We start from the raw sequence: 22,299 nt of genomic DNA, 5'->3' as shown, positions 1-22,299 counted from the left end.
TCTTCAAGGAGAGGGGAGAGAAAGAAAATGTAATGAAATAAATAAAAGTTAATATCTAAGTAGTTTTATATAGAGTTTTACAAAAAAAAAAAAAAATCCTAACCCAACTAAAACTCCTAAGAATCATAAAAGTTTATCAACTAACAAGACCTCCTAAATATAATCTAATAACTCATTATTATTTCATATTTACAGATATAAAGCAACCTGCCCTCTTCCTTCATTTTATATCTCGGGTCATGGATATGAATCGGGTCTTGGTTATAACCCACGGATCAAACCTGCGTGTTTCTGTTGCATAAGGTATTTAAGTTTATAACTATATTTGGTATGTACTTGACCCGGTTTAGCATGGTCCATTTGGGTTACATGGCATCAGAATAATTGGATAAACAAATGAGAAAATGATACTTATGATTTGTTAATATATTATAAGTTCTAATATATTAATATGAAATCATATTATTTAATTTGTATTGATCAAGAATTAATTTTGTGATCAAAAGAGACTAATTAAATATATGGGGATTGATTGTGTAAATCTTTCATTCTTATATAGTGAGCTTATGATCCATGATTCATTATGTTGGGCTAAAACCCATAGGGTGATCCATGAATGCTCCATGGAGGTTAAAACCCATGGATCATGGAGAATGTGAAAAGTCATGCACATTAGGGTTTGCATGGTGTAACCTTAATTGCATCACATTATATAAAGGAGCTCCATGCTAAAAAAATCGGCACTTAAGATACAAGAGTGAGGGCTAGCCGATTTTTGGTGCAAGTAATCTTCTCTCAAGTTATTCCATTTGTTGGTGGTGTTGTGTGAAGCATTTGAGGCATCACATTTGGGGTGCTAGGTTCACAAAGTCTTAAGGAATCCAAGCTACAAGAAAGGTATGTCATTTTACTAGTTTTTGTATTACATGTATCTCATGATATGTTAGTTAGGATGAAAACCTTGGAAAATCAATTTTGCATGTATAATAGAGAAAACATACATCCAAGGTTTCTAAGGTTGCATGCACACCATAGGAGTGTTAGAATGCTCAAAACCCATAAGTGATATCAGAGCCTAGGCTTGGTTTTCAATTTTACTTGATGCAAGCTAGAAAATCAAAATTCTGGCTTTCTGGACAGTGGACTCGCCGAATCCATTGGGGTACTCCCCGAGTCCAAGAGTAAATTCATCCAAATCGCTGAGCTTGTTCCTGCACTCGACAAGTTGGTGCTCCAGATGGCAGATTTTCGACTTTTAAGGCTGGAATTGGACTAGGATCATTACCCTAAATTGTTTTTGAACTTATAAACCTATTTTTGATGTGGTAATGATCATGCTAATCCAATTTCAATGATAATTGTCAACGTTTCAAGTTTTATATTAAGTTCATATGATTCTTGAAAATTGTTGATATGAATTGTGCATGCTTATGAGTTTTGATAGATCATAGGAATTATTTGACATTTTGTTAGTTTAATTGTTGATCTAAATTCTTTTTAATGGGCTCCATAACTTGTCCTCAAGTTGTGGAATTTCAAGAGTCTTTTCCATTAAAATCATTAAAACTCATAAGTTATAGAAATGAAAGGTTTTGAATAGTTTCAAAACTTGCCATCAAGTTTTGGAATTTGTAAAGTCACTTTAGAAAACTTTAATTCCAAACCCCAGAATTTTAAAAGTTTAAAATTCAACCCTTATACTTTATAGTATTATAAGTTAATAATAATAATAATAATAATAATAATAATAATAATAATAATAATAATAATAATAATAATAATATATGTGTGTGTGTATAAGATCAAGTCAGTCTTACCGTTAGTAGGCCTCATTCACGAAGCCGATCTATAAGGTTGTTTCCTATAAAATGGCAGCTTAATGGGTGTCCACGCTCACCCACCGCTTCCTTGATTGGTGGAGGGTCGTTAGCCGAATGAGTAGGATATGATACTAATTCTCATTAAGTATAATGATAATTATAAAGTAACTAAACCTTTTTTAAATTCTCAATCTTAGTTACTTTAGTGGAGCGTGTGTGGTTAAACCTTTAGGAAAATGTGAAATTGATGCTAACCAATGAAATTACACTTTACACCTTGCTAAGTCGTTAGTGGAGCATGTGTGGTTAACCGACACACTAACTTGGACTAAAAAGGGTGGCAAATGGTGGCTTAAGTTTTATCATAGATCGGTGGAGCGTGTGTGGTTAACCGGCACATCGATTAGGTGATAAAATTAAGAGTACCAAGTTAATTTGCATGGTTATTCACACCTTGTTTGTGATCCTCGGTATCCCAGTCACAAACCTGAAGGACATAATCGAGATTTAAACATGCCATTGAATTGTTCAATAAATCTCAAAACATCTAGCAGTTTCAATCCAATTAAAACCTCATACCTATTTCGTTTTTCATGGTGGAAATTGGTAAATCGTCATTTACCTACCTTCAAATATTTTGTAGGGATTAGCATACATCTGTAGCTATTCCGTTACTAAACTAGGGCATCCCATTCTGTAGCGATTCCGTAGCTAATTAGCTACGGAAAATTTCCGTAGGAAAAACCCATGTTTTCTATAGTGTTATATTTTGTGACCAATATATCATTATACTCTAGTTTATAAATATAGTATTCCATTAACAATTAAAGTGTCATAAATCATATCCCAGAATTTTAATTCAGAATTAAATAATTAATTAGAGAATTTTAACGGATGTTACATTATGTTTTGGATTTTGGTTTTCTCAACCCAAACCAACAGTTATACAACTCTAAATCTGATATGATATATTATACGAGTATCAGTTAGAGTTAACAGCTTCAATATATTTATAAGAAAACAAGTGATGCAGAAAAAAATAGATATAAAAGAAAACAAATCAGACTAGGCGCCGAATAGATTGAAAGTTCTCTTACAATATATTCGGATATTAACATCCTAAACGAAAACAAAATTTTTATACATATTTAATACATCAACTATCTAACAAAGTTAAATAATTACTTTTACCATATTGTAAAGTAAATAAAATATTTAACGCAACCAAACCAACCAACTTTAAAGCATAGAAATAAACTCATTTAACACGATATCTAACCTGTCCAACCCATTAATTATATTAATTTTAAGACTATACTTGTCAACTTGGGTCCTAAAAATAAGGGGGCTGCCTTTGTGTGTGAACAAGAGAAACTTTCCCACAAAACTTCAAAAGAGATTCAAGAACCATTTCCTCCTTTTTTTTTTTTTTTCTCTCTTTCGTGAAACCGGAAATTTGATTATCTTAACATGATTAAGATATTGGAATCAATCTACCTGTTCTTACTTATTTATCTCTCATTCACTAGTTTCTTCGCACAATCGGCTCCTCTAAATGCCATAGTTCTTCTAGTTCCTGGGTTTACTGGCATTCTACCCTCCAAACACTATGCTGGGTACTCTTAATTAATGTTTGCTTTCTTCCATTCTTTCTGATGTTTTCAAGAAAAGATCTGAGCTTTCTTGATGGATTTATCATTTTATGTTTGTTTTGCATAATCTTTGATGGGTTTACAGGTATGTGACATTAGATGTAATCCGTGGCAAAAAATTGTATTATTATTATGTGCTTTCAGAAAGAGATCCTTCTAAGGATCCAGTAGTTCTTTGGCTCAATGGTGGTCCTGGTTGCTCCAGTTTTGATGGGTTTGTTTATGAACATGGTATATACTTCACTTTTCTTCACTGTTTCATTAGAATCACGTGCCTGTCTTGATTTATTTTCACATAAATTTTCTTGTTATTATTTAGTATAAATAGCAGTTTTTGGAAGGGTAAATTTCCATGAAATCTTGAATTGACAATCCACTTGTTTCAGAATCATAATTCAGGTAACAACATTGTAAAGATAAAGGATATGTTGATACCATGTCATTTTTTAATCAGAATATTTCACTAGTCTTTTTATATTTTGGGACCATAGATTGCCATTCTTAAACTGTGTATATAATTGTAAATGAAATGCATGATATGTACTCTTGATACTACTAATTCCCTCGAGTAGTCATAAGTCATAACCATGGGTATATTAGGTATTAACAAATGAGTGGTTCTTGTCTTGCTTAATCAATCTAATATATATATATATATATATATATATATATATATATATATATATATATATATATATGTGTGTGTGTGTGTGTGTGTGTGTGTGTGTGTGTGTTGTGTTGTAGGTCCTTTTAATTTTGAGAAAGATAAAAGTGGAGGCTTGCCAAAGCTTCATCTCAATCCATATGCATGGAACAAGGTTTATATATATCAATATTTTCAACATCATCAAAGCTAATTTGATAATAGGGTTAAATGCAAGAAATAGCAACATAAAAACGATCAATAACAAGATTTATAATTTTATTTAAAAAAAATTTAAAATGAAAGTACGAGCATATAACTCTTGCATTTTTCCCTTGATAATGTTACTAATTACATAAAAACGATCAATAACAAGATTTATAATTTTATTTAAAAAAAATTTAAAATGAAAGTACGAGCATATAACTCTTGCATTTTTCCCTTGATAATGTTACTAATTACATAAAAACGATCAATAACAAGATTTATAATATTGGTTGCAAATATTTGTATTAATTTGGTCAGGTTGCAAATATGATATTTTTGGACTCTCCTGTTGGAGTTGGTATGTCTTACTCCCTAGATAAATCTGATTACCACACCACGGATACAAAAACGGCTTTAGATTCCCACAAATTTCTACTTGAGGTATTCTCAAAAAGAAACAAACAACAAAATGTACCTCTGAATACATACATCTATCATAAAAATGAACGTTAATTACATTTCATGTTTTTGTAATTAAATTTAGTGGTTCAAGTTATATCCCGAATACCTTTCAAATCCTTGTTATATTGCCGGTGAGTCATTTGCTGGAATTTACATCCCTACATTGTCCTATCAAGTGATCAGAGGTAACTAACTAACTAACTCACTCTCTTAAACCCAAACAAACATGATTCTGAGTAAATTACGATAATGCCCTTCTTGAGATTCTTCAGGACTTGAAATCGGTGATAAACCCACTATCAACTTCAAGGTGCATCCTCAATTAAAAACTTTGTGATATAAACACATACACAACTACACCTATTTGCATTTTGGAGATATTGAAATTCACTAGATGGATTAATACAGGGATACATTATTGGAAATGGAGTTTGCGATCAAGTGTTTGATGGCAATGCTATTGTTCCGTTTGTCCACGGGATGGGCCTCATATCGGATGAACTCTATGAGGTACAGTGGATTTATTTTGCAAATATGACATCAGCAGTGGGTAATTTCTTGTAGTAAATGGTTTAGAGCGAGCTAACATATTTATCGACTTTTAGAAATATGCATATCAAGAGTTGAAGTTAAGATTAAGAACCAGTTGGTTTGACTTTAAAACTGTTATCAAACTGTATTTTCATAAACAGATGTTGCTAAACACATGCAGGAAGTTAACAAGACGTGTAAAGGGGAATTTTACAAACTACGAAACAAAGAGTGTGAAAGCAAGATGAGAAAAGTTGACGATGTAACTAATTAATTATTTACTTTTCTTTCTTTTATTAATATTCTTCCAAAATCCACGTGTTCTATGACACACTTGCTTATTACCATGGATTTCAACTTTCGTACATCCAGGTTCTTGATGGTTTAAACATATATAACATTCTCGAACCGTGTTATCACGCTAATAATTCAAATAAGATGAATGAAAATACAAAATTGCCCCTGAGCTTTAGGAAGCTGGGGGAAACAGAAAGGCCCCTTCCTGTGCGAACCAGAATATTTGGGCGTGCTTGGCCTTTTAAAGCTCCAGTGAAGCCCGGTTACGTGCCTACTTGGCCGGAGATTCTCGAAAGCACGCAAGCCGTTCCATGTATTGTAAGTCGTTCCAAAAAAATGTCGAGATTATATATGGGGGCAATTTGGGTATTTGGTTACTAGTCAAATACGTATTTTTTTTAAAAATTTTGTAGAAAATGAAACCATTTGTTATATAGGTTTTAGAATTTAGTTATGGAATATTAATGTTTCTATTTTTTGCAGGACGACTCAGTGGCAAGTAGATGGCTAAATGACGAAGCTGTTCGGGTAGCAATTCACGCTGACCCGGTAAGATAGAATAGGTTTCTGTTTATAGTAAGATTAATATATATGCAGATTGAATTCTCGGATAGATTGTGAAGTTAAACGGATACTTCAGATTATATTGGCAGGAAAGTGGATGATATGTACCGATAGGATTAAATATCATTCCAACGCCGGAAGCATGATCCAGTATCACAAAATCCTCACTTCACGTGGTTATCGCGCTCTTATTTTCAGGTACATCCGTTCGTTGTTATATATATCCAAATAGCAAATAATAATAATAATAATAATAAAGGATGTAAGATCATGCAATTCTTCTTTTAAAATATCATAAACCCTTTTTAATGATCTTCATTCTGCCCCCTTGACCCCACATTTCTCGGCTACATTCCAAATACAAAATTATGTTGAGGTTTAGGGCTGCCAACGGATCTGCCCGTTTACTCCACAAGCGTAAGAAATGGTCCTTAGAAAACAGGATCAATGGTTATGTGTTTAAACAAATTTCCTTCAATGTGTTTCACATCACATCATATGAGAAGATGAAGAGGTGCTACTGTTCGCAATTAAAAACAGAGCACACAGGTGAAGAAAAGAAAACAAAAGGAAATTGGGGCTAAAAGTTTCTGTGTTTATTTGATCTCACTAAATCCAACGATTACAATGGGAATTAAATAACATAAATTGAAACTACTTCTCCTAAAAAAACTGCAACGTTTACCCAGTAACTCTCTAATGCGAAACGTGCATTTACTTATTCATTCTTAAAAGAAAAAGACTAAAATGCCCCTGAATCAGAAACGTGTGCTACTACTTTGAACCGGTTTGGGTTAACTCCAACATTCTCCTCCTTAATCCATAACCTGTTCATCTCAGATCTTTGACACCCAACAGCTCCCGCATCTCAGCAAACTTCAGTTTCGGGAGTGCCTTCGTGAAGATGTCAGCTCGTTGTTCTTCGGACCGCACATGAATGACAGAAATTTCTCCTCTTTCCACACAATCTCGTATGAAATGGAACCGCATGTTGATGTGTTTACTTCTACCGTGGAACACCGGGTTTTTCATCAAATCCATGGCGGATTTATTGTCAACGTACAATTGAATGGGAGGGGCATCAACCCGAGTTATCTCCTGTAGTAAACCAGCAAGCCAAATGCCTTGACAAGTGGCTGCTGTAGCTGCCATAAACTCAGCTTCACAGCTTGAAAGTGCAACCGTCTTCTGCTTTTGGGAGCTCCAAGACACCAGATTCTTGTTGAGATAAAAGGCCATGCCTCCTGTGCTTTTGCTATCATCTAAATCACTTATCCAACTGCTATTAGTATAGCCCAGCACTTCATGTTTTCTGTCATCTTTCTCATATGTAAGCCCAAAATCCATAGTGCCTTTCACATACCTCAGTATTTGTTTCACAATTTGTTGGTGTTTCTGTGTGGGTTTCTCCATGTACCTGCTTGCTATACCCACTGCATACATGAGATCTGGTCGAGTGTGTGTAAGATACCTTAAGCAGCCAATAACTCTCCTGTAGTCTGTTGAGTCAACCGGTGTTCCGAATTCATCTTTCCCGACATGTAACTTTGCTTCCATGGGATACTTGGTCGGGTTACACTCTAACATGCCCGATTTCTCGAGCACCCGCTTTGCGTAGGCTGCCTGTTTCAAGCAGATTCGACCTTCCTTTTGGCTCACTTCAATACCCAGGTAGTAGGACAGCAGCCCCAAGTCGCTCATGTCGAACTCAGCACTCATTTGCTGTTTAAATTTTGAGATTTCAGTCACGTTTGTACCTGTAACAATCAAATCATCGACATATATTCCCACCACCAGTAGTTGACCTGCTTTGCGTCTTGTGTATACGGCATATTCTTGAGGGCACCTAACAAATCCGAGTCTCTTTAAGCACTTGTTCAACCTTGCATTCCATGCCCTTGGTGCCTGACGTAAACCGTACAAGGCTTTGTACAGACGGTAAACTTTTTCTTGATGCTGCTCCTTGACGAACCCTTCCGGTTAAGAAACATATACCTCCTCTTGCAGATCGCCATTAAGAAAGGCTGATTTAACGTCAAGATGATGAACTTCCCACCCTTGTTTGGCTGCAAGAGCAAGTAGTAGGCGTATGGTTTCGATTCGGGCCACCGGAGAAAATACTTCTTCGTAGTCGATACCGTATCGCTGCACGTAGCCTTTTGCGACCAATCTCGCTTTGTGTTTGACAATATTACCGTCTGTATCCTTCTTTAGTTTGAACACCCACTTCAATCCAATGGCTTTGTGGCCCGGTGGGAGGGTCGTTAGCTTCCATGTGCCGTTCTTTTCGATTGCCTCAAGTTCACTCATCATTGCCTTCCGCCAATTATTGTCGTTTGTAGCTTCACTGAAGGTTGTAGGCTCTTCCATTCCCAAGAAATATAACTCTTCATCATTGAGTTCTATTCTCTCGGTTTCAGCATAAATATCGGATAGCAATCGATATCTTAGAGGTGGTGTTTCGCTGCTTGAGGATGACGATTCAACATTTTCTACCGGTGAAGCAGGTGTTGAATGTGAACTTGTCGTAGAGGTGTTTTGGGTGTTTGAGCTTTGAGGTGTAATAACATTTGGACTTGGAAATTCAGCTTCTTCTTGTTCACGTGAAGTTTCATTTGAGGAATAGTGTGGACTTTGTGGGGTCTGGTACCCTTCTTCATCACTAAACCCACATGGGTCTTCATCGGCAATTTCAAAAATGAAGGTTGTACTTGTGGCTGAATCCCTTGTACCATTGCTTGAGCTAATTGTACTTTCAGAGCACCATAACCATTTTCTTCCTTCATCAAATTTGACATCCCTACTCACGTGCATCTTTCCTGTTTCTGGATCATACAGTCGGTATGCTTTGGTTCCAAGTTCTGAGCCCAAATAAATTACAGCTTTGCTCCGATCATCTAGTTTCTTCAAACCCCCAGTATTGTTTTTCATGTAAGCTGTACACCCAAACACTCTTAAGTGTTCAATATTAGGCTTTCTTCCTGACCACGCCTCATATGGAGTCAAGTTCTGTAGAGCTTTAGTTGAGACCCGGTTGAGAATGTAAGTGGCGTGTCGTATGGCCTCCCCCCAAAGCCAAGCAGGTAAGGTCATTTCTTTCAGCAAACTTCTCGCCATCTCGACCATGGTGCGGTTACGCCTCTCTACGATGCCATTTTGCTGTGGCGAGTACGGTGATGTGAGGTGTCTCAAGATACCCGTTTCTTGAAAATAAGCTTCAAATTTATTGGACAGGAACTCTCCTCCCCGATCGGTTCTGAACGTGAGCAATCTTTCACCCGATTCGTTCTCAGCCAGTGCACGAAATTTCTTGAAGTAATCAAACGCCTCATCTTTCGTTTTTAACATAAAAGTCCACATCATACGTGAGTAATCATCAACTAACATAAAGAAATAACGATTACCGGCTGGTGTCGGTGGCGTGATCGGACCGCAAATGTCACCATGAACAAGTTGTAGAACCTTTTTGGCTCTAAAATTTGCATGTGACGCGAATGGTGCACGAGCTTGTTTGCTTATCACACAATTTTCACACAGTTCAGTTGGACTACTGATACTAGGCAAACCAACAGCCAACTTTTTGTCATCCATGAGTTTCATAGCTTGAAAATTGACGTGACCAAGGCGCTTATGCCAAAGCCATGTCTGGTCAGATTGTTTAGACAATAAACAGGTTGGTTTAACAACTTCCAGGAGAGTTTTATACAGTCTATTAGGAGTTCTTTTTACCTTGATGATGAGTTCACCATTTCTTCCGTAAACCCACAGAAACTCTCCATGCATCACCACCTTGAGCCCAATTTCAGCAAGTTGTCCACAACTGATGATGTTTGTGCGGAGGCTCGGGATGTAGTAAACGTCACGCAACACCCGCTTTTCTCCGTTTTTAAATTGCAAATATACCGAACCTTTGCCTTCTATGTGCACTACTGAATCGTCACCAAACTTTACATGCCCTCTGATGCTTGTATCCAGCTCATAAAACACCGATCTCTGTCCCGTCATGTGGCTACTCGCCCCATTGTCCAAGTACCACAGATTTGAGTTAGACCCATCTGTACGCATGGCTAGTAATTTGGGTGTGATATTCTCTTCATTCAGAAAGATCTCTCCTTGCATCGCCAAAAGTAAGGTTGGTTCATCTAGGTGGGTTTGAGAGAGGTTGGCTTCTTGATTTCTCTCTCTTCGGGGCTTAGGACACTCCGCCGCGTAGTGTCCATAATCGTCGCAATTGAAGCACTTCACTGTGCTTTTGTCCCGACTTCCGTTGTAACCACGGCCCTCCTGCCGTCCTTGGTTTGACTCACCACCATGGCGACCTCCTCGTCCGCCACGATTGCTGCGGCCACGGCCTCTCCCACGACCCCGACCACGTCCAGCATCAGACGATTGATGCTTCTGGTTTGACGATGACTCACCGGTACCTGTTTTCTTGAACCTTGCTTTCCACTCTTCTTGAGTGAGTAATAACTTCTTCTCGTCACTTTCTCCTGGGCCCCTGATTCTTTCTTCATGGGTCTTTAATCTGCCGACCACCTCTTCGACAGACATAGTATCTAAGTCTCCAAATTGCTCAATTGTGGAAGCAATTTGAAGGAACTTTGTGGGAACTGCACGAAGTAACTTCTTCACCACATACGCCTCGTCAATTTTGTCTCCTAGAGCACGTATGTTGTTTACAAGGTTGTTCAATTTCATGGAGAAATCGTCAACCGAATCTGTCTCGTTCATCTTCAACGCCTCGAACTCCGCCTTTAGAGTTTGTACCTTTGCAGTCTTTACTCTTTCTGCACCCATGTACATAACCTTGAGAGTTTCCCATGCTTCTTTGGCTGTTTCCTTCTCCGCCAGTGACAACAACAATTCCTCCGGTATTCCTTGATAAATGGCTGCCAACGCCATTTTATCTCTGCGTACATCTACGACTTCTCTGGGATTTTTGGACTCAACAGCGTCCCAGACGCCTTGTGCCTGCATAAAGACTTTCATCTTTATCGCCCATGCTGTGTAATTGTTTCTGGCGAGCATCGGATAATGAAGGGTCATGTGTCCATCTTTGTTCTTAGAAGCATCTGTCTCGCCGATCATGTTGCGTGGCATATACTTTGGCATCCACCAAAAAAACAACCCGGTTAGCTCTGATACCAAATATGAGAAGATGAAGAGGTGCTACTGTTCGCAATTAAAAACAGAGCACACAGGTGAAGAAAAGAAAACAAAAGGAAATTGGGGCTAAAAGTTTCTGTGTTTATTTGATCTCACTAAATCCAACGATTACAATGGGAATTAAATAACATAAATTGAAACTACTTCTCCTAAAAAAACTGCAACGTTTACCCAGTAACTCTCTAATGCGAAACGTGCATTTACTTATTCATTCTTAAAAGAAAAAGACTAAAATGCCCCTGAATCAGAAACGTGTGCTACTACTTTGAACCGGTTTGGGTTAACTCCAACATTCTCCCCCTTAATCCATAACCTGTTCATCTCAGATCTTTGACACCCAACAACTCCCGCATCTCAGCAAACTTCAGTTTCGGGAGTGCCTTCGTGAAGATGTCAGCTCGTTGTTCTTCGAACCGCACATGAATGACAGAAATTTCTCCTCTTTCCACACAATCCCGTATGAAATGGAACCGCATGTTGATGTGTTTACTTCTACCGTGGAACACCGGGTTTTTCATCAAATCCATGGCGGATTTATTGTCAACGTACAATTGAATGGGAGGGGCATCAACCCGAGTTATCTCCTGTAGTAAACCAGCAAGCCAAATGCCTTGACAAGTGGCTGCTGTAGCTGCCATAAACTCAGCTTCACAGCTTGAAAGTGCAACCGTCTTCTGCTTTTGGGAGCTCCAAGACACCAGATTCTTGTTGAGATAAAAGGCCATGCCTCCTGTGCTTTTGCTATCATCTAAATCACTTATCCAACTGCTATTAGTATAGCCCAGCACTTCATGTTTTCTGTCATCTTTCTCATATGTAAGCCCAAAATCCATAGTGCCTTTCACATACCTCAGTATTTGTTTCACAATTTGTTGGTGTTTCTGTGTGGGTTTCTCCATGTACCTGCTTGCTATACCCACTGCATACATGAGATCTGGTCGAGTGTGTGTAAGATACCTTAAGCAGCCAATAACTCTCCTGTAGTCTGTTGAGTCAACCGGTGTTCCGAATTCATCTTTCCCGACATGTAACTTTGCTTCCATGGGATACTTGGTCGGGTTACACTCTAACATGCCCGATTTCTCGAGCACCCGCTTTGCGTAGGCTGCCTGTTTCAAGCAGATTCGACCTTCCTTTTGGCTCACTTCAATACCCAGGTAGTAGGACAGCAGCCCCAAGTCGCTCATGTCGAACTCAGCACTCATTTGCTGTTTAAATTTTGAGATTTCAGTCACGTTTGTACCTGTAACAATCAAATCATCGACATATATTCCCACCACCAGTAGTTGACCCGCTTTGCGTCTTGTGTATACGGCATGTTCTTGAGGGCACCTAACAAATCCGAGTCTCTTTAAGCACTTGTTCAACCTTGCATTCCATGCCCTTGGTGCCTGACGTAAACCGTACAAGGCTTTGTACAGACGGTAAACTTTTTCTTGATGCTGCTCCTTGACGAACCCTTCCGGTTAAGAAACATATACCTCCTCTTGCAGATCGCCATTAAGAAAGGCTGATTTAACGTCAAGATGATGAACTTCCCACCCTTGTTTGGCTGCAAGAGCAAGTAGTAGGCGTATGGTTTCGATTCGGGCCACCGGAGAAAATACTTCTTCGTAGTCGATACCGTATCGCTGCACGTAGCCTTTTGCGACCAATCTCGCTTTGTGTTTGACAATATTACCGTCTGTATCCTTCTTTAGTTTGAACACCCACTTCAATCCAATGGCTTTGTGGCCCGGTGGGAGGGTCGTTAGCTTCCATGTGCCGTTCTTTTCGATTGCCTCAAGTTCACTCATCATTGCCTTCCGCCAATTATTGTCGTTTGTAGCTTCACTGAAGGTTGTAGGCTCTTCCATTCCCAAGAAATATAACTCTTCATCATTGAGTTCTATTCTCTCGGTTTCAGCATAAATATCGGATAGCAATCGATATCTTAGAGGTGGTGTTTCGCTGCTTGAGGATGACGATTCAACATTTTCTACCGGTGAAGCAGGTGTTGAATGTGAACTTGTCGTAGAGGTGTTTTGGGTGTTTGAGCTTTGAGGTGTAATAACATTTGGACTTGGAAATTCAGCTTCTTCTTGTTCACGTGAAGTTTCATTTGAGGAATAGTGTGGACTTTGTGGGGTCTGGTACCCTTCTTCATCACTAAACCCACATGGGTCTTCATCGGCAATTTCAAAAATGAAGGTTGTACTTGTGGCTGAATCACTTGTACCATTGCTTGAGCTAATTGTACTTTCAGAGCACCATAACCATTTTCTTCCTTCATCAAATTTGACATCCCTACTCACGTGCATCTTTCCTGTTTCTGGATCATACAGTCGGTATGCTTTGGTTCCAAGTTCTGAGCCCAAATAAATTACAGCTTTGCTCCGATCATCTAGTTTCTTCAAACCCCCAGTATTGTTTTTCATGTAAGCTGTACACCCAAACACTCTTAAGTGTTCAATATTAGGCTTTCTTCCTGACCACGCCTCATATGGAGTCAAGTTCTGTAGAGCTTTAGTTGAGACCCGGTTGAGAATGTAAGTGGCGTGTCGTATGGCCTCCCCCCAAAGCCAAGCAGGTAAGGTCATTTCTTTCAGCAAACTTCTCGCCATCTCGACCATGGTGCGGTTACGCCTCTCTACGATGCCATTTTGCTGTGGCGAGTACGGTGATGTGAGGTGTCTCAAGATACCCGTTTCTTGAAAATAAGCTTCAAATTTCTTGGACAGGAACTCTCCTCCCCGATCGGTTCTGAACGTGAGCAATCTTTCACCCGATTCGTTCTCAGCCAGTGCACGAAATTTCTTGAAGTAATCAAACGCCTCATCTTTCGTTTTTAACATAAAAGTCCACATCATACGTGAGTAATCATCAACTAACATAAAGAAATAACGATTACCGGCTGGTGTCGGTGGCGTGATCGGACCGCAAATGTCACCATGAACAAGTTGTAGAACCTTTTTGGCTCTAAAATTTGCATGTGACGCGAATGGTGCACGAGCTTGTTTGCTTATCACACAATTTTCACACAGTTCAGTTGGACTACTGATACTAGGCAAACCAACAGCCAACTTTTTGTCATCCATGAGTTTCATAGCTTGAAAATTGACGTGACCAAGGCGCTTATGCCAAAGCCATGTCTGGTCAGATTGTTTAGACAATAAACAGGTTGGTTTAACAACTTCCAGGAGAGTTTTATACAGTCTATTAGGAGTTCTTTTTACCTTGATGATGAGTTCACCATTTCTTCCGTAAACCCACAGAAACTCTCCATGCATCACCACCTTGAGCCCAATTTCAGCAAGTTGTCCACAACTGATGATGTTTGTGCGGAGGCTCGGGATGTAGTAAACGTCACGCAACACCCGCTTTTCTCCGTTTTTAAATTGCAAATATACCGAACCTTTGCCTTCTATGTGCACTACTGAATCGTCACCAAACTTTACATGCCCTCTGATGCTTGTATCCAGCTCATAAAACACCGATCTCTGTCCCGTCATGTGGCTACTCGCCCCATTGTCCAAGTACCACAGATTTGAGTTAGACCCATCTGTACGCATGGCTAGTAATTTGGGTGTGATATTCTCTTCATTCAGAAAGATCTCTCCTTGCATCGCCAAAAGTAAGGTTGGTTCATCTAGGTGGGTTTGAGAGAGGTTGGCTTCTTGATTTCTCTCTCTTCGGGGCTTAGGACACTCCGCCGCGTAGTGTCCATAATCGTCGCAATTGAAGCACTTCACTGTGCTTTTGTCCCGACTTCCGTTGTAACCACGGCCCTCCTGCCGTCCTTGGTTTGACTCACCACCATGGCGACCTCCTCGTCCGCCACGATTGCTGCGGCCACGGCCTCTCCCACGACCCCGACCACGTCCAGCATCAGACGATTGATGCTTCTGGTTTGACGATGACTCACCGGTACCTGTTTTCTTGAACCTTGCTTTCCACTCTTCTTGAGTGAGTAATAACTTCTTCTCGTCACTTTCTCCTGGGCCCCTGATTCTTTCTTCATGGGTCTTTAATCTGCCGACCACCTCTTCGACAGACATAGTATCTAAGTCTCCAAATTGCTCAATTGTGGAAGCAATTTGAAGGAACTTTGTGGGAACTGCACGAAGTAACTTCTTCACCACATACGCCTCGTCAATTTTGTCTCCTAGAGCACGTATGTTGTTTACAAGGTTGTTCAATTTCATGGAGAAATCGTCAACCGAATCTGTCTCGTTCATCTTCAACGCCTCGAACTCCGCCTTTAGAGTTTGTACCTTTGCAGTCTTTACTCTTTCTGCACCCATGTACATAACCTTGAGAGTTTCCCATGCTTCTTTGGCTGTTTCCTTCTCCGCCAGTGACAACAACAATTCCTCCGGTATTCCTTGATAAATGGCTGCCAACGCCATTTTATCTCTGCGTACATCTACGACTTCTCTGGGATTTTTGGACTCAACAGCGTCCCAGACGCCTTGTGCCTGCATAAAGACTTTCATCTTTATCGCCCATGCTGTGTAATTGTTTCTGGCGAGCATCGGATAATGAAGGGTCATGTGTCCATCTTTGTTCTTAGAAGCATCTGTCTCGCCGATCATGTTGCGTGGCATATACTTTGGCATCCACCAAAAAAACAACCCGGTTAGCTCTGATACCAAATATGAGAAGATGAAGAGGTGCTACTGTTCGCAATTAAAAACAGAGCACACAGGTGAAGAAAAGAAAACAAAAGGAAATTGGGGCTAAAAGTTTCTGTGTTTATTTGATCTCACTAAATCCAACGATTACAATGGGAATTAAATAACATAAATTGAAACTACTTCTCCTAAAAAAACTGCAACGTTTACCCAGTAACTCTCTAATGCGAAACGTGCATTTACTTATTCATTCTTAAAAGAAAAAGACTAAAATGCCCCTGAATCAGAAACGTGTGCTACTACTTTGAACCGGTTTGGGTTAACTCCAACATTCTCCCCCTTAATCCATAACCTGTTCATCTCAGATCTTTGACACCCAACAACTCCCGCATCTCAGCAAACTTCAGTTTCGGGAGTGCCTTCGTGAAGATGTCAGCTCGTTGTTCTTCGGACCGCACATGAATGACAGAAATTTCTCCTCTTTCCACACAATCCCGTATGAAATGGAACCGCATGTTGATGTGTTTACTTCTACCGTGGAACACCGGGTTTTTCATCAAATCCATGGCGGATTTATTGTCAACGTACAATTGAATGGGAGGGGCATCAACCCGAGTTATCTCCTGTAGTAAACCAGCAAGCCAAATGCCTTGACAAGTGGCTGCTGTAGCTGCCATAAACTCAGCTTCACAGCTTGAAAGTGCAACCGTCTTCTGCTTTTGGGAGCTCCAAGACACCAGATTCTTGTTGAGATAAAAGGCCATGCCTCCTGTGCTTTTGCTATCATCTAAATCACTTATCCAACTGCTATTAGTATAGCCCAGCACTTCATGTTTTCTGTCATCTTTCTCATATGTAAGCCCAAAATCCATAGTGCCTTTCACATACCTCAGTATTTGTTTCACAATTTGTTGGTGTTTCTGTGTGGGTTTCTCCATGTACCTGCTTGCTATACCCACTGCATACATGAGATCTGGTCGAGTGTGTGTAAGATACCTTAAGCAGCCAATAACTCTCCTGTAGTCTGTTGAGTCAACCGGTGTTCCGAATTCATCTTTCCCGACATGTAACTTTGCTTCCATGGGATACTTGGTCGGGTTACACTCTAACATGCCCGATTTCTCGAGCACCCGCTTTGCGTAGGCTGCCTGTTTCAAGCAGATTCGACCTTCCTTTTGGCTCACTTCAATACCCAGGTAGTAGGACAGCAGCCCCAAGTCGCTCATGTCGAACTCAGCACTCATTTGCTGTTTAAATTTTGAGATTTCAGTCACGTTTGTACCTGTAACAATCAAATCATCGACATATATTCCCACCACCAGTAGTTGACCCGCTTTGCGTCTTGTGTATACGGCATGTTCTTGAGGGCACCTAACAAATCCGAGTCTCTTTAAGCACTTGTTCAACCTTGCATTCCATGCCCTTGGTGCCTGACGTAAACCGTACAAGGCTTTGTACAGACGGTAAACTTTTTCTTGATGCTGCTCCTTGACGAACCCTTCCGGTTAAGAAACATATACCTCCTCTTGCAGATCGCCATTAAGAAAGGCTGATTTAACGTCAAGATGATGAACTTCCCACCCTTGTTTGGCTGCAAGAGCAAGTAGTAGGCGTATGGTTTCGATTCGGGCCACCGGAGAAAATACTTCTTCGTAGTCGATACCGTATCGCTGCACGTAGCCTTTTGCGACCAATCTCGCTTTGTGTTTGACAATATTACCGTCTGTATCCTTCTTTAGTTTGAACACCCACTTCAATCCAATGGCTTTGTGGCCCGGTGGGAGGGTCGTTAGCTTCCATGTGCCGTTCTTTTCGATTGCCTCAAGTTCACTCATCATTGCCTTCCGCCAATTATTGTCGTTTGTAGCTTCACTGAAGGTTGTAGGCTCTTCCATTCCCAAGAAATATAACTCTTCATCATTGAGTTCTATTCTCTCGGTTTCAGCATAAATATCGGATAGCAATCGATATCTTAGAGGTGGTGTTTCGCTGCTTGAGGATGACGATTCAACATTTTCTACCGGTGAAGCAGGTGTTGAATGTGAACTTGTCGTAGAGGTGTTTTGGGTGTTTGAGCTTTGAGGTGTAATAACATTTGGACTTGGAAATTCAGCTTCTTCTTGTTCACGTGAAGTTTCATTTGAGGAATAGTGTGGACTTTGTGGGGTCTGGTACCCTTCTTCATCACTAAACCCACATGGGTCTTCATCGGCAATTTCAAAAATGAAGGTTGTACTTGTGGCTGAATCACTTGTACCATTGCTTGAGCTAATTGTACTTTCAGAGCACCATAACCATTTTCTTCCTTCATCAAATTTGACATCCCTACTCACGTGCATCTTTCCTGTTTCTGGATCATACAGTCGGTATGCTTTGGTTCCAAGTTCTGAGCCCAAATAAATTACAGCTTTGCTCCGATCATCTAGTTTCTTCAAACCCCCAGTATTGTTTTTCATGTAAGCTGTACACCCAAACACTCTTAAGTGTTCAATATTAGGCTTTCTTCCTGACCACGCCTCATATGGAGTCAAGTTCTGTAGAGCTTTAGTTGAGACCCGGTTGAGAATGTAAGTGGCGTGTCGTATGGCCTCCCCCCAAAGCCAAGCAGGTAAGGTCATTTCTTTCAGCAAACTTCTCGCCATCTCGACCATGGTGCGGTTACGCCTCTCTACGATGCCATTTTGCTGTGGCGAGTACGGTGATGTGAGGTGTCTCAAGATACCCGTTTCTTGAAAATAAGCTTCAAATTTCTTGGACAGGAACTCTCCTCCCCGATCGGTTCTGAACGTGAGCAATCTTTCACCCGATTCGTTCTCAGCCAGTGCACGAAATTTCTTGAAGTAATCAAACGCCTCATCTTTCGTTTTTAACATAAAAGTCCACATCATACGTGAGTAATCATCAACTAACATAAAGAAATAACGATTACCGGCTGGTGTCGGTGGCGTGATCGGACCGCAAATGTCACCATGAACAAGTTGTAGAACCTTTTTGGCTCTAAAATTTGCATGTGACGCGAATGGTGCACGAGCTTGTTTGCTTATCACACAATTTTCACACAGTTCAGTTGGACTACTGATACTAGGCAAACCAACAGCCAACTTTTTGTCATCCATGAGTTTCATAGCTTGAAAATTGACGTGACCAAGGCGCTTATGCCAAAGCCATGTCTGGTCAGATTGTTTAGACAATAAACAGGTTGGTTTAACAACTTCCAGGAGAGTTTTATACAGTCTATTAGGAGTTCTTTTTACCTTGATGATGAGTTCACCATTTCTTCCGTAAACCCACAGAAACTCTCCATGCATCACCACCTTGAGCCCAATTTCAGCAAGTTGTCCACAACTGATGATGTTTGTGCGGAGGCTCGGGATGTAGTAAACGTCACGCAACACCCGCTTTTCTCCGTTTTTAAATTGCAAATATACCGAACCTTTGCCTTCTATGTGCACTACTGAATCGTCACCAAACTTTACATGCCCTCTGATGCTTGTATCCAGCTCATAAAACACCGATCTCTGTCCCGTCATGTGGCTACTCGCCCCATTGTCCAAGTACCACAGATTTGAGTTAGACCCATCTGTACGCATGGCTAGTAATTTGGGTGTGATATTCTCTTCATTCAGAAAGATCTCTCCTTGCATCGCCAAAAGTAAGGTTGGTTCATCTAGGTGGGTTTGAGAGAGGTTGGCTTCTTGATTTCTCTCTCTTCGGGGCTTAGGACACTCCGCCGCGTAGTGTCCATAATCGTCGCAATTGAAGCACTTCACTGTGCTTTTGTCCCGACTTCCGTTGTAACCACGGCCCTCCTGCCGTCCTTGGTTTGACTCACCACCATGGCGACCTCCTCGTCCGCCACGATTGCTGCGGCCACGGCCTCTCCCACGACCCCGACCACGTCCAGCATCAGACGATTGATGCTTCTGGTTTGACGATGACTCACCGGTACCTGTTTTCTTGAACCTTGCTTTCCACTCTTCTTGAGTGAGTAATAACTTCTTATCGTCACTTTCTCCTGGGCCCCTGATTCTTTCTTCATGGGTCTTTAATCTGCCGACCACCTCTTCGACAGACATAGTATCTAAGTCTCCAAATTGCTCAATTGTGGAAGCAATTTGAAGGAACTTTGTGGGAACTGCACGAAGTAACTTCTTCACCACATACGCCTCGTCAATTTTGTCTCCTAGAGCACGTATGTTGTTTACAAGGTTGTTCAATTTCATGGAGAAATCGTCAACCGAATCTGTCTCGTTCATCTTCAACGCCTCGAACTCCGCCTTTAGAGTTTGTACCTTTGCAGTCTTTACTCTTTCTGCACCCATGTACATAACCTTGAGAGTTTCCCATGCTTCTTTGGCTGTTTCCTTCTCCGCCAGTGACAACAACAATTCCTCCGGTATTCCTTGATAAATGGCTGCCAACGCCATTTTATCTCTGCGTACATCTACGACTTCTCTGGGATTTTTGGACTCAACAGCGTCCCAGACGCCTTGTGCCTGCATAAAGACTTTCATCTTTATCGCCCATGCTGTGTAATTGTTTCTGGCGAGCATCGGATAATGAAGGGTCATGTGTCCATCTTTGTTCTTAGAAGCATCTGTCTCGCCGATCATGTTGCGTGGCATATACTTTGGCATCCACCAAAAAAACAACCCGGTTAGCTCTGATACCAAATATGAGAAGATGAAGAGGTGCTACTGTTCGCAATTAAAAACAGAGCACACAGGTGAAGAAAAGAAAACAAAAGGAAATTGGGGCTAAAAGTTTCTGTGTTTATTTGATCTCACTAAATCCAACGATTACAATGGGAATTAAATAACATAAATTGAAACTACTTCTCCTAAAAAAACTGCAACGTTTACCCAGTAACTCTCTAATGCGAAACGTGCATTTACTTATTCATTCTTAAAAGAAAAAGACTAAAATGCCCCTGAATCAGAAACGTGTGCTACTACTTTGAACCGGTTTGGGTTAACTCCAACACATCATATAAATGGGGAGAAATTAAAAAAAAAAAAAAAAAAGAATGTTACAAATATCATGTACTACTCTTGCAGTGGGGATCATGATATGTGTGTTCCTTTCACCGGAAGTGAAGCTTGGACACGATCACTAGGCTACAAAGTTATCGATGATGAGTGGAGGCAATGGGACGTCGATGAGCAAGTTGCTGGGTATGCTTTCATTGCCTAATAAAAAAAATACGACACTGAAACACTTACTTATTATGTTATGTGAAGACTGAAGAATATTAACCATGATGGAGTATATATGTTGATATATTTCTCCTCATTGTAGATACTTACAAGCATACGATAAGAACCTCACATTTCTCACAGTCAAGGTTTGTCATATATATCCATGCCTCTTAAGCTAAATGTTTGATGGTTTGTCATATGTTATTGAAATAGTTTGTATATCGATCGATGTGATGCAGGGAGCAGGGCATACTGTACCTGAGTACAAACCCAAAGAAGCATTGGCTTTTTTCTCCCGCTGGTTAGATGGAAAGGAAATATAGGAAAATCCCATTTATCATTTTTATCAATTGTTTCTAAAATAGTACGTTGTTAATTACAAAATAAACCGGTGTCTAAAAAAAATAACGCAAGAAAATGTCATGTACAATGAAAATCAAAAAAGGAAAATATATCTTCATTGATGAAGGCCGATTATGGATCGTTGGTATCAGGCAGTCTCAAAATTTGTTACAGTTTTGCTTTATTAATTAAGGGATATTTGACGCATTTGAAATGGCAAATATAATAAACTACTAAATTATTTCACTTATGTTCACAGTGGGACTTAAACTCTTAACTTTAAGGATTAATTAATTAAGGGATATTTAACGCATCTGAAATGGCAAATATAGTAAACTACTCCTAAATTATTTCACCTATATTCACAGCGGGACTTGAACTCTTGACTTTAAGGATGAAGGGCGACATCAAATAGCGTTGGGTTAGAAACCCTTTGGTGGTTGATAAACCAACTATCAAGGCAAATATTACAATCCTTTTACACAAAAATTGGTAATAAATAAATTGGGATAATGACTTAAAAAGGTAATGTATTTTTTGATTTGTACACATCTAATCACTGACTTTTATTTTCGTCCACATTTACCCCTTTCAACTTGTTAAACTGTACACATTTAGTCCTTATGACCGGCTACTCCAGGTTAACCGGTAAAAATGACTTAATAAGGTAATATATTTCTCACTTTGTGCATATTTAGTCCTTAATATTTATGTACACATTTAGTCCTTAATATTTTTTTGTTACAAAATAAGTCATTTTTGTTTCTGTACTCATTTAGTACTGATGAATAATTTCTTTAAGTT

The 22,299-nt window shown here is 39.9% G+C and overlaps 1 protein-coding gene across 1 annotated transcript; it reads left to right on the top strand.

The window, feature by feature from the left end:
* Positions 1–3,237: 3,237 nt before the first annotated feature.
* Positions 3,238–21,998, top strand: LOC111900657 (serine carboxypeptidase 1). Its single transcript, XM_052763762.1, has 14 exons — positions 3,238–3,436; positions 3,558–3,703; positions 4,217–4,290; positions 4,641–4,763; positions 4,867–4,969; positions 5,057–5,094; positions 5,193–5,294; positions 5,497–5,577; positions 5,688–5,930; positions 6,096–6,161; positions 6,253–6,374; positions 21,013–21,129; positions 21,254–21,299; positions 21,393–21,998. Exons 1-14 carry the CDS (start codon positions 3,291–3,293, stop codon positions 21,474–21,476), a joined length of 1,491 nt encoding a protein of 496 aa, XP_052619722.1. The 5' UTR covers positions 3,238–3,290; the 3' UTR covers positions 21,477–21,998.
* The last annotated feature ends 301 nt before the right edge of the window (positions 21,999–22,299 follow it).

This window comes from Lactuca sativa, chromosome 5 (assembly GCF_002870075.4).
Source record: "Lactuca sativa cultivar Salinas chromosome 5, Lsat_Salinas_v11, whole genome shotgun sequence".
In the NCBI taxonomy this organism is placed as follows: Eukaryota; Viridiplantae; Streptophyta; class Magnoliopsida; order Asterales; family Asteraceae; genus Lactuca; species Lactuca sativa.
This window is presented reverse-complemented; position numbering and strand designations above follow the sequence as displayed.

Excerpts from the sequence above, each read along its gene's own strand:
- LOC111900657 (XM_052763762.1), top strand. The coding sequence starts at position 3,291 with ATGATTAAGATATTGGAATCAATCTACCTGTTCTTACTTATTTATCTC. Across the intron at positions 4,970-5,056 it reads GTCCTATCAAGTGATCAGAG|GACTTGAAATCGGTGATAAA; the intron begins GTAACTAACTAA and ends GAGATTCTTCAG. Across the intron at positions 21,300-21,392 it reads TCACATTTCTCACAGTCAAG|GGAGCAGGGCATACTGTACC; the intron begins GTTTGTCATATA and ends GATGTGATGCAG.